This window comes from Phasianus colchicus, chromosome 10 (assembly GCF_987193195.1).
Source record: "Phasianus colchicus chromosome 10, bPhaCol1.hap1.1, whole genome shotgun sequence".
In the NCBI taxonomy this organism is placed as follows: Eukaryota; Metazoa; Chordata; class Aves; order Galliformes; family Phasianidae; genus Phasianus; species Phasianus colchicus.
Genome location: NC_143445.1, coordinates 3516423 through 3528432, shown reverse-complemented (window position 1 = coordinate 3528432; position 12010 = coordinate 3516423). Strand labels below are relative to the sequence as shown.

At 40.9% G+C, this 12010-nt stretch overlaps 1 protein-coding gene across 8 annotated transcripts in view; it reads left to right on the top strand.

Moving 5' to 3' along the window:
* The window catches only part of DGKD (diacylglycerol kinase delta), a 56080-nt gene that overhangs the window by 29013 nt on the left and 15057 nt on the right, over positions 1-12010 (top strand). For all 8 annotated transcript variants that reach the window (XM_090146992.1, XM_031604979.2, XM_090146987.1 and 5 more), the window contains 12 exons: positions 1154-1256; positions 1738-1900; positions 4000-4108; positions 4870-5009; positions 5751-5835; positions 6368-6462; positions 6562-6661; positions 6815-7088; positions 8909-9070; positions 9826-9954; positions 10888-10984; positions 11897-12007. In XM_090146992.1, the coding sequence (XP_090003118.1) occupies positions 1154-1256; positions 1738-1900; positions 4000-4108; positions 4870-5009; positions 5751-5835; positions 6368-6462; positions 6562-6661; positions 6815-7088; positions 8909-9070; positions 9826-9954; positions 10888-10984; positions 11897-12007 (1568 nt within the window). The remainder of the gene's footprint in view (positions 1-1153; positions 1257-1737; positions 1901-3999; positions 4109-4869; positions 5010-5750; positions 5836-6367; positions 6463-6561; positions 6662-6814; positions 7089-8908; positions 9071-9825; positions 9955-10887; positions 10985-11896; positions 12008-12010) is intronic.

Genomic DNA, 12010 nt, shown 5'->3' with positions numbered 1-12010 from the left:
ACATGATAATTCCAGTAAAAGGGTAGTCTTTGATCAGCTCTATGGTGTGTTCCTTTAATGACATTTACTTGAAATGAAATCGCTAACAACGCTGACAGTATTTGCTCTGAAGGACTTCATTGCTTTCTCCAGGTGATAAAGAGTCTGCAAGAGGTAGGAATATAAATTGTGCTGAAAAGCACCACTGTGATGCATAAAAGTAAGAACTGAAATTAATGCCTGGCTTTTCTGCAAGCTCATTTTCTTTTGATAGTGAGCTTTTGTAGAAGAATCTAATAATTGTAGATATGAATCAGTGCCTCAGGTATGGGAGATCTCAGATTTTAAAGAGCTGCTATTTGGCATTTCTACAAATTGAAAAGATGCATCAAAAAAGATTACAAAGAATACAAAGCTATTTTGATAACAGTAGTTTCCTTTCCCATTGCAGTAGGTTTATCTTGCCTAAGCACTGTAGTGGTACAGATCTTGCTATGTTTCCAATTGTCTCAGAGATTAATAAGGGAAGTATTACAAAGTATGAGTTTATGGAATGTTACAGGGGGATGCTCAGACCCCATACAAACCCTCTGTCTTGCAGTCTTCTAATGTCTTAAGTGCCTTATTCTACTTCATACTTACTTCCGTGTGGCTTGATTAATCCCTTCTTCTCTCACTTCTTGTGTCCTTCATGTGCTCGTGCCTTGTTTTCTTGAATTCCCAGTTTTTTCTTTCGTTGCTACTTTTGATCACAGACTCATAGGCTGGCTTGGCTTGGTAAGGACCTTTTAGTTCCAGCCTCCTGCTGTGGGCAAGGCTGCCATCCATCAGACCAGGCTGCACAGCTGTCCAGCCCAGCCTTGAATGCCTCTGGGAATGGGACATCCACAGCTTCTTTGGGAGGAGATTTTGAAAGCACAGCAACTGAAGGCTCTTAAAGCCACATCATTTGTTCTCTGGTCTTGTGATGTTAGCAAAAGTACGTATTAATGTAGAATAGAGGAGAGTTAATAGAAGCCTCATAGATCATTCTTTAATGTACCTAACTGATTGACATTTCCTAGGGATCTTTCCCTCTTTCTTTCCTTCTTACCCTTTGAAACCTCTTTTTGGATGATTCTTTGTACATCACATCAGTTCCCAAAAGGGTCTGAAATGAATTTGTTTGTTTCAGGTACACACAGCATGTAAAGAGTTACTGCCAAGCAAGTGCCCTCTTGGGCTATGCAAAGTATCTGTCATTCCTCCTACTGCTCTTAACAGCATTGATTCAGATGGTAAGTATCATTACTAAGTAATGCCTTCTTCCTCTCAGTCACAGTCCTTCCAGTTAACACTGTTAATGCCAGATTCTCTTGACTTAAAATTCTGCTTTTGGTGCTGCTGCAATTCCAGACGAGAAGATCTTGCTGAAGTATGGTGTTGAGCTGTTTGCTTGTCTTTTGCATTCAGTTTATTACTCTGTCAAGTTTTTTGTTGAGCTGCAGCTGTTAACATTTGTGAAGAACCAACTCTATTGCAGAAGTAGTTTGGGAGGGCTGGGGAAGCTGCAAAATTTGGCATACTGTTAGGTGATAAGTGTGACATTTGGCAGCATGAGCTATGGTTCGTGCTGGATTCAGGGTTGTGCACATTTGGCATGCACCCAATGAGTGCCATAAGCACAGGGAATGTATTAACTTTTTCAAACTAGGGTATGGAATGTTGTTTGTTTTCTTGACTTTTCCTCCCTCCCCCTCACATCTTTCCTTAACTCAGGTTTCTGGAAAGCTACTTGCCCTCCTTCTTGCACAAGTCCTTTGTTGGTCTTTGTCAACTCAAAAAGTGGAGACAACCAGGGAGTAAAATTTCTACGAAGATTCAAGCAGCTACTGAATCCAGCGCAGGTATTTGACCTTATGAATGGAGGACCTCACCTTGGGTAAGCAGATATTCTATAGAGCTGTACATTCCTTGTAAATATCAGCAAAGCATGTGGGGCTTATTTGATTATAAACTCATCCTCAAATAAAAGAATGGACTTATTCCTGAGCAAGAAGACTGGACACGTGAAGTTTGAGAGAGTTTTCACCTCTCAGTGTTTAGTGCTATTGATTAACTCAAAATATATGCTGTTGAAAAAGACCGCTGTATCCATTTGTCAGTAATAGCAGAACAGCTTGAGGGATTTTGGGGGAATTCCAGCAACACTCCCCTGGAAGAAGACCAAGCATGGAAAGATGAAATCCAGAAAATGTCCAACAGTGGACTTGTAACAGACATCTTGAAATTTTGTCAACGAGTGTTAAGTTAAATCAAGTGAACAGTCAGATGTCAGAGATAGCAAATGAATACTGTTAAAATTAGATAAATCCAGACATAACCTGGTAAGTGTGTGAACCGTCCATCCTTTAAAGATGTAATGGCAAGGCTGATAAAGTGTCACTTACGAATGCTTTCAGTTTCATCTGCCTAACGATCTAAGTGGCATTTCAGATTTGTTTACAGGATTTCACTAGAATAAGTATTGATTAACGAAAATGAGAAAAGATGTGGAACAAATCCCTTTACTGTGTTTCTGCAGCTCTGTTTAAGAAAGAAGTTTGATCTCTAGTTTGCTCCCTCTAAACGCTTCTATTGCATCGGATTTGAGTAACTTTCTTATGAATCAGTGCTTTTTATAATAAGAACTAACACAGGATGAACCTCCATTGTATTTTTCTTCTTTAACTCAAAGTCTATGACCTGCAGATGCAGTGAGATGCACTTAAGCATTCTTAAGTGACACTTTATCAGCCTTGCCATTACATCTTTAAAGGATGGACAGTTCACACACTTACCAGGTTGTGTGTGCTAAATCTAGGAGCATCCATTCTGGGATGAGTGATCACTAAGAACTGCTCCAAACTGTTATTGGTATCATAAGTTGTTGTTGCTTGCCATAGTGCATTGCAAAAGACTGACCTTTAAAACTGCAGTGTGCTATCCAAAGGATGTGCTTGGCTGATAAATAATTTACAGAGAACTTTTAAAATTAAATATTTTTCTTCTTCCTCACCCCAGTTGGACAGTGCCTATAAGCAGGAGGAAAGGAAAGCTGTGGTACATACTTCTCAAACAAGATTGCTCTTGTTTGCTTTTTTAAAAAGGAAGTGATGGTACGGATTTAAGGCTGCTTGTTAATAATTTAAATATTCTAAACTTGTGCCAGTCAAACTGTACCATAAGATGTTGTCATTGCTGATAGATGTGTCAGTAATGCTTGAAGAAGTAAGGATTTTCGTGTGCTAATGCAAATGCTTTCTAGGCAATAAAGAATAGGTTAAAATGAATAAATAAAAGCAGGTGATAGTTCTGGGAGGTGTTCACTAAGAGGCAGTTTCAAACAGCTTTAGGAGAGTTTGTTTTTGCATCTAGTATTCTGGAAAGAGTGAATAAAAGAAATTCACACTTGTCTTGGAGTGCTGTTCGCTGCCTGCAGGACAGATGAGGCACCAGAGAGTTGATTGATGTTGTTTGAAGAAGCTCTGAAGCCTGTGAGGTTTTATATGCTCTTGTAGTTGTCTGCTTTCTGAATGACTGCATCAAGTTCCCACTCTACTACAAGTCTTGCTTTAATTGGCGTGGCCTTGAGTACGGAGGCAGTGACATCAGAGCACTTTCAGCAGTGACAAATAACTAGTGTTAGACTGAAAGCAGCAAATGTGCAAAGATGAATGAATTCAATGGATAATAACTATCATATGCCTGTTTCCTCTTCTGTTCAGACAAAAGTGCCTTGCTTTAGAAGGAGAGTCTATCTGGGCCATATTTCTGTAGTGAATAGCCATTGTAAATTGCTTAGCTATATTAGTAATTCCTTATTTATAATCATTTGAATTCATTTGTAATCTGACAGTGGCCTGTATTCATTGCGAAGTCAGAGCCTGCTTGAAGTAAATCTGATGTGGTCATAATCTAGATTAGAATTGTTTAGCATTCCTTTCTGTAGCAGCTGATTGTTCATCTTTCTTGTTTTTTTTTTCTTTCCCTTCTCTGTAGTTTACGCTTATTCCAGAAGTTTGACACTTTCCGGATTTTGGTTTGCGGTGGGGATGGAAGTGTTGGCTGGGTTCTCTCTGAAATTGATAGCCTCAATCTTCACAAGCAGGTACCTGCTCCATAAACTTGGTTGGGTGTAGGAAGGAAGTAACAACAGCAGAGGACTTCTACAGATCATACAGCTGCAGTTTGCCCTGGGACTGAAGCTGCTGAAAGCTGACTATAACTGTGTTTTTGCAGTCATTTTCTGCAAGAAGCATCACTGGACTAATTGATTATTCCTAACTAAGTGCTCCTCTGCAATTTCCTTGCACAAGATTCAGTTTTAGAGTGGCTCTGAGTTAGCTCTGCTGCACTGTCAGCAGGAACTTATACTTGGAAAGAGCTGCAATTAGAAAACAGGGATTTCAACTACAGTAGCAATTCTCATGGATTCCCTTTAATTCTCATACTGTTTTCAAGCCCTGGGATACCCAGAAATTTCATTGGAATAGAGATGTCATACAGCGTTTAATTCATTTCCATTTCTTCTTGGAGATGGCTATGCTAATTTCACAGAAAAGGCAATGTCGCCACCTGATGGTTAAATTACTCCATCTGTAGGATGCAGTACCTCTTTTTAGCAAGGTGCTCTGAACGGTAGTGGTAATACACTCCTCACTCAACTGATAACTTAAAAGCAGAGAGAACTTTTCCTTATTTGCAAGCTCTTTTGACTGTTTTCTTCATCCAGTTGCTTCCCCTCCCCCTGGGACTAGCTATTTCTCAATAACCAGTATTTGCAAGGAATCAGTCATGTTACTTTTGGCTGTTTGTGGTTTGTGCTTTTCCATTTGAATATCAATATTTGTTTCCTTTTCTCTGATGCAGTGCCAGCTGGGAGTGCTGCCACTGGGAACAGGGAATGATCTTGCTCGCGTATTAGGCTGGGGATCTGCTTGTGATGATGATACCCAGCTCCCACAGATCCTGGAAAAGCTGGAGAGGGCGAGTACCAAAATGTTGGACAGGTGAATAATCAATGCTGAGCTGCATCCGTTGGGCATCTTAGTAATTTCAGTTTGAATTTTCTTTGATAATCTGTCAGCTTTTATCAAAAAAAGGTAGTCTTGCTTTCTCTGTCCCTGCTGCAGAATTGTAGTAAGGGAAATGGGTGTCCAGAAATCAGCCCACTTTCCTTTAGGAATGCAAGGTCAATTACAGTGTCTGTGCTTTCTTTTCAGTGCAGTTTTCTTACTTTTGAGTGGGACTTTATTTTGGAGTTAACCTTGTTCCAGAGTTCTTGTCAGTTTAACTTGATAGCCTCACATGTGATGTTTCAAAGTGGTTTTTCTTGGGAAATTTGAAGCTTGAGTTTGGCTTTTAAATGAAAGCTGAACACAGAAATGGACATGTTTATCTCTTGATATAGCCTTTATATCTTCTTACATTTTTAACTTCTTGTCTTTAGAGCTGTATTTTGGCCTCTAGCATGTTGACTCAAGTAATCCCCATTGAATTGCTGTGAGGAAGGGAAGAAGTAAGGAGAAGGTGCATGTGCTGTGGCATAGTTGTTCATAATTCTGTTCCTATCTCTGCCCTTGGTTCAGCCCCTGTGCAGTTTTAATGCATCCCTGTGACTTCCTTACGTCATTCATGCCCCTAACAAAGTGCTCTTTATCTTGCTTGAGTTTTAAACCAGTTAGATCCTCTGGGTAAAGGAAGAAATCATCTGCCATGTGGTGACATCTATTATGCCTCCTTTTCAACAGGTGGAGCATTATGGTGTATGAAACCAAACTCCCTCGGCAGGCCTCCAGTTCCACAGTCACTGAAGATTTCAGTGAGGATTCGGAGGTACTTTGCAGGATGCAGAAAGGGCAGGGGTCTGGGAGTAATAGCCTCAGAATGGACAAGATGAGAGGCAGTGGTTGAGTTCAGATGGATGTCATAGGACCTACAAAGATCCTGGGGCTTTAAATCAGTGAAATATTAAAGAGGAGGTTGAGGTTAACCAGAGTCAGCAACCATAGCTGGGGAGTGCTTTGGGACAGGAGAGAGGAAATAATTGGCTACTCTGCTCTCATGACATTATGTTGTTGAAATTGCAAAACTGCATAGTAGTCACAGGAATTATAATCTACTGTGGATTTAAACACTGGGCTTTAGAGCTGCTGAGAACTGCACTGCTGATAATTTCTAGGTTCAGAATTAGTTTCTTCATCAAAATATAGTCTTCAGTTGGTAAAGAAATTCTGAACCACAGAACATTTTCAAGGCAAGAAGAAGCTATATAGTGATAGGTACTCTCTGGGGAGCTGGACATAAACATTGTGTGCTCTGATTTTGGGAGGCATTACCCCTGTGGCTTGTTTCTGACTGTCACCAGGTGCAGAAGATTCTCTTCTATGAAGACTCTGTTGCTGCTCATTTGTCCAAAATTTTGACTTCTGACCAACATTCAGTGGTCATCTCCTCAGCCAAGTGAGTACTTAAAAGAGAATTATTCTAAATGAAAGTTGCACTGTGAAGATCCCAAAACAATCCTTGCATGACTGTGTTTTCTTTACCATCTTTGTCTAGGGTGCTTTGTGAGACAGTGAAGGATTTTGTGGCTCGAGTAGGGAAAGCCTATGAGAAGGCAACAGAAAGCTCAGAGGAATCAGAGGTCATGTCCAGGAAGGTAAAATTGAAAAAATGGTTACGGCTTCCTATTCTGACATTGAAAACTGTTGTTTTTAGAGAAATAGGATAGCAGCAGTTCAGCAAGCTCTAAAAGCTTGAGCTATCTAGACTCACTATTAGTCCTGCTTAAAACTTCCTCTTCACCTTGTAGTGCTCTGTCCTGAAGGAGAAGCTGGACTCATTATTGAAGACACTGAATGATGAATCTCAAGCATCTTCATCTCTGCCAAACCCTCCTCCCACCATTGCAGAGGAAACCGAAGATGGTGACGGGTCAGGCAGTGCTTGTGATTCTTCCAGTGACCGGTCAGTGGGCTCATCATGTACTGCACGGCCCCAGATATTTCGCCCTCGGGAACAGCTCATGTTGAGAGCTAACAGCTTGAAAAAAGCCATTCGTCAGATTATAGAGCATGCAGAAAAAGGTAACTTGTTAGGAGTCCTGCTTGTGGCTTATTGTGAGCTCTTGAGAAGTATGTGTTTCCATTATTCCAAAGGAGAGCAGAGTTCTTTACTAATAACAGCTTTCCTAAGCTGCAGAAGCTGTTTGTTAGCCCTGGCTGTCTAGTTCCATCTCTGCTAAGCCCACCTGTTTGAAACATTGCTTGGCAAATGAGTCTGAAGTTCAAGGTATGTTCTCCCCAAAGCGCTGGTTTAGGAAGTCACTACCCTCCCACACTCTGTTCATTTGGGTTTCCTGTCTGTCCCCACCCATACCACAACTGTGTCAGTGCAACTGTTTGTGTGGTCTTGCTGTAAAACAGATCTGAAAATACTTGGGAAGAAAGTATTTTAAGTATTTTTACTTGGATTGTTTCAGAAATCTCTTTATAGTACAGCCCAGCAAAACAGTGCAGTGGTACAACTGAAGGGGCAATGAACTGTAGGCAAGATAGAATGCAGAAACTTCTTAAATGAGCTTTCTTACTGATAAAATGTTATAATTTTGCACCTTGATACAAATCAGTCCTGTTCCTGTGTTAACTTCCTGGGCAAGTGATTCTCTTCTTCTCACCTTGGCCCTTGTTATGACCCCAGCCACTTACACCCCTAGCTCTAAGTTTCATTTCCTTCAAAAACCTTCGGTCTCTCAGATGTTAGTCATAAACCGGGTGGTTTAACTTAGACCAAAGGAAGTATGTAACAGCTTCTTATTGGAGATAAAAGCATTGAAGTTGCAGATGTTTGTCCATGTATACCTGAATATGCACTGCAGAGAGCAACTATGTAGTGAGTTACAAATTTTTGCAGTGTTATGGATTTCCAGTGCTGCATCATTGTGTGCAGCCCTGCTGAAGGTGGAGATATATGAAATGATGGAAGTTGAGCAAACAGCCTGCTTCTCTGAAGTAGAGATTCTGACCTCAGTGCTGCCTCACTTTGCTGCTGCTTACCTTGTGCTGATTTGATGCTTTTTGGAGTTCTATGGAACCCAATCAATTTGCTTAATCCAGCAATACTTGTTTGTTTGCTTATTTATTTGCTCAGTTAGAAGGTTGGATTTCCTGGTAGATAGTTCTCATGAACTGCAAAGTCAGCACAAGATGGGGGAGAGGCTCTGAAAGAAGTGGTGAGCTGGTAGATCAGCTGTACCCTGTGAGAGATCACTTAGGAGGAAGCATTGTTGTTTATATTTGATTACTTAAGCAACATGCTAGCTTTAATTTTTGCCAGTTCTTGGGCAAACTTCAGTTACATTTCAGATGTATTTATTCAACTTGTCCAAACTGTTTTCCTTCTTCAAAAGAATGCGATTTGATTATTTTCTTTTGTTTGTTTTGTTTTTTTTAACCAAGTTCCTCCTGACCATATGTGTCTAAGAGACCTTTTCAAGTGACTTGTCTTATTGCCCTACTACAGAAAATTCAGTTTGATCAATCATTTAATGTCCCACTGGTTAGAATTTCTGGCAGCATCTGAATGGGAATAAGTGGAAGCCTATCACTTGCAGCACAGTTTGCATCTTGGGAAGCCTGAATTAAAAAAAGGCTTCAAGTTGGATGTTTAGAACCTCATTGCTGAAGCTCTGTGCGGAGAAAGCAAAAGACTAAGCCATCCCAGTTCCAAAAGCTCTCCAAAGCAGGATTTAGGTGAGGCAGATGATACAGGAACACTTTTTGTTATTCCTATACTTTCATATAAGTAATCCACAGTAGGATGGGACTCTAAAGAACTTATTTCTGTCAGTGGGGATGTTTTCTCTTCCTAGAAACATTGTAATCACCTACTTTCTCTTTCTTCATAGCTGTAGATGAACAGAATGCCCAGACTCAGGAGCAGGAGGGCTTCCTCCTTAGTCTCTCAGCCTCTGAAGAGGGCAAGGAGCTAAGGAATGAGGACAAAATCTCCCTGCAGTCATCACACAGCAGCAGCTATGGATTGTCCAAAGGAAGGAGCCAGAGGAAAGGTACTGCTTCAGGGCTGCTACCATGCAGCTCTCACCTGCAAACTGCAGTTCTGTTAGTTGTCAGAAGTGAGGGATATGTTACATGTATTACCTTCCATATTCTGTTCTCTACTTCTTAACTTCAGTTGCTTGGCTTTGCATATTTCTGTGTTCAGCCTTGTGTTCATATGCACCATTTTTTGATATGTTGCTAGTCTAATTTCTTAGCATATGACACCTAGGATTCCAAAATTTTCTTACCACTTAGCAGTAATCTGCATTCTCTTGGCTTCCAGTGCTTGGACAAAAATGGTCTTGAGAATTTTTTATTACATCTACCTGATGATTTATCTCTGTAAGCTCCTGCCATCCTTTACAGATGGCAGGGAACAGAATACAGTTAGTTTAAATAAGTCTGTTATGTGAATAATTTTAGAGGTCCTCAATCGCTCCAAGTTTATTTGGAACTTAACGGAGTATGAACTGGGAGCCAAATATGCTGTCTGTCATGCTGCTGGCACCAAAAGATTTTTCTCATCTCTATTTCTAATAATTGCCTGTCACATTTCTGCACCTCTAGTCTGAGGTTTTCTGGCTGTACATATGCCACATCTCTGTCTCTTCATGACAGTTTCTGTGAGCTCTTTTACAGTGGCCAGAGTGTTGTTGTCATTGACTGATTCTTAACCCAGTCTCACTGCTCAAGTTGTGCTGTTATGTGCTGGTCTGAATCACATCGTGTTTGTCAATAGCCATGTTTGTGTTATGTTTTACAGCATCCAAGTCTCCTTGTGAAAGGCAGATAAGCAAAGGAAGTTTATCACTGGGCAGTTCTGCATCTCTTCCTCCCCAGACAGGAAATCGGGACAACTTGCCAATGCTGAACACAAAAATCCTCTACCCAAGTGAGTCTAATACCACTATTCATTCAAGCAGCCCACTGGAGTATGGGTGACAACAGCACAGGCTTCAGCCTCTGCATAAAACATGAAATTTTTCTGCCTGATGTCCTCTTGCTGGGTCCACTTGGAAATAAGTCTCTTTGTAGATAACTTTCCACTAGAACAGAACAGTGGAAGCATGGAGTGATTGTAATAATTTTCAATACAGCTGAGACCTAAACACAGATTCTTATTAACACTGTGCAGTGGCAGAATTTATGTATCAGTTACAAGGAGGATCTGAGCTCAAAGGGAGTTTGAGAAGGCTGATAAGATGCCAGGCACCTGAAAGAAGTTTCTGGAAAGTGGCAGCTGTGGACTGGGAGCAGTAATCTATGTGAAGACTGCACAAACCCAGCAAAATTCCAGCCTCATACATCTTGTGTAGCAGCTTCTCTCCATTGCTCTAGTGCTGTCCTTCTACCCCTTCCCCCAGTTACTGGTTCAGACTGATTCTTCTGGAAGGAAGCTATTTTCTCTCTCTTTGAAAAAGTTAATATTGGTGTGTTGCCAACAAATAATTTTAGAAGCTGGAGACAGTAATTCGTGGGTGACAAGGAGAGTAATTTAAGTCCTCCCCGTCTCCTGCTCCGTGAAGCAGGGTGTTGCATGTCTCACCCTGGAGCAGAAAACCTACTGTAGTGAATACGCTGTCACTGCCCATTCTCATGTGTCTGTATGATTATGCTGTTGGCCTCAGGTGACATCGTGTCACCCAGCAGGCAGTCCCATAAAATCTTCTTGTTGAGAGTGCTGAGCCTTCTGGAGTAGAAGAAAGCACTATTGCTAATTGCTTTCCACAGTGAATGATTAGAGAGTTAACGTAGCCTGAGACTGAAATGACATATTTTCAGTTTATTTATTATTATGATCTTCCCATTGCCAATTTTCCTGCAGATATCCGTGCTGGCATGTCCGGGTCTTTGCCTGGGAGCTCTGTCATCAGTCGTTTGTTGATCCACGCTGATCCCTTCAACTCTGAGCCAGAAAATCTGTGAGTATGCCCAGTTGAAGTCAGTGGGCATTTCCAAATGAACATCAGCGTTGTGCTGACAAGTAGAGACATTTGGAGAGCTAAATAATGGACTGCAGCAACTCAGAGTATGAAATCATACGCTGGTGCCAGTGAAGGTCATCTTATGTAGTTATTATATATGCAGTGACATGTGAGACTCACAGTAGAAGACTTTAGGTTTTAGGTGTGAGAATGAAATCCAAATCAGTTTTCCCCCAACACTCAGAGATTACTCCAGCTTTCAGTGAGCAGGCAAGAAGTTGTGTGGGAATCAGCACCATGGAGGTCAAAGAAAGCTTCTGGATAGGGCACAGTAGGTCAAACAAGTAGCAAATGTGATATGAACTCTTTCTCAAATTGTTTCTGCTAAATTGTTTAACAGTAAAATTCAGTTAATGCATATGTAATGCTTTTTTTTTTTTCCTCATGGGATTCAGTATCCCTGAAATTAGGTTACTTCTGACTTTATTTGTCAGGCTGTAATTAACATCTAATATATACATACTTTAGCAATTAGCACTGCAAAATGTTTTGTGTGCCTTTTTTTCAACTCCAGTAACCAGGCATGTAGCTTTTTATAACTCAAATGTAGACTTTGGAGTATATTTTTGGTGGCAAGGGGAGAATTCCTCTACAAATCTTATGGCTGTGAAGTACTCAGATCAGAGGCTGCAGACTGGGGACCTCTGCTCAGTTGCCCTTTTTGTGGTTTTAGGTTTTAGGCACTTCCCAGCAGTGCTCATCTGACACGTTAGCATGCAGCCTTCTTGTTTTCCACCTTTTTATACAAGGGAATTATTAGGTGGCCAAGTGGGACACATGAGATGTATCCCACATGGTTTATAGACTTAGGAGTGAGAGTTTTGGGGTTGTATTGTTTTTATTTGACAGTGAATGTTACACAGAGAAGTGTGTGATGAATAACTACTTTGGGATTGGACTGGATGCAAAGATTTCTTTGGACTTCAACAACAAACGTGACGAGCACCCAGAGAAATGCAGGTG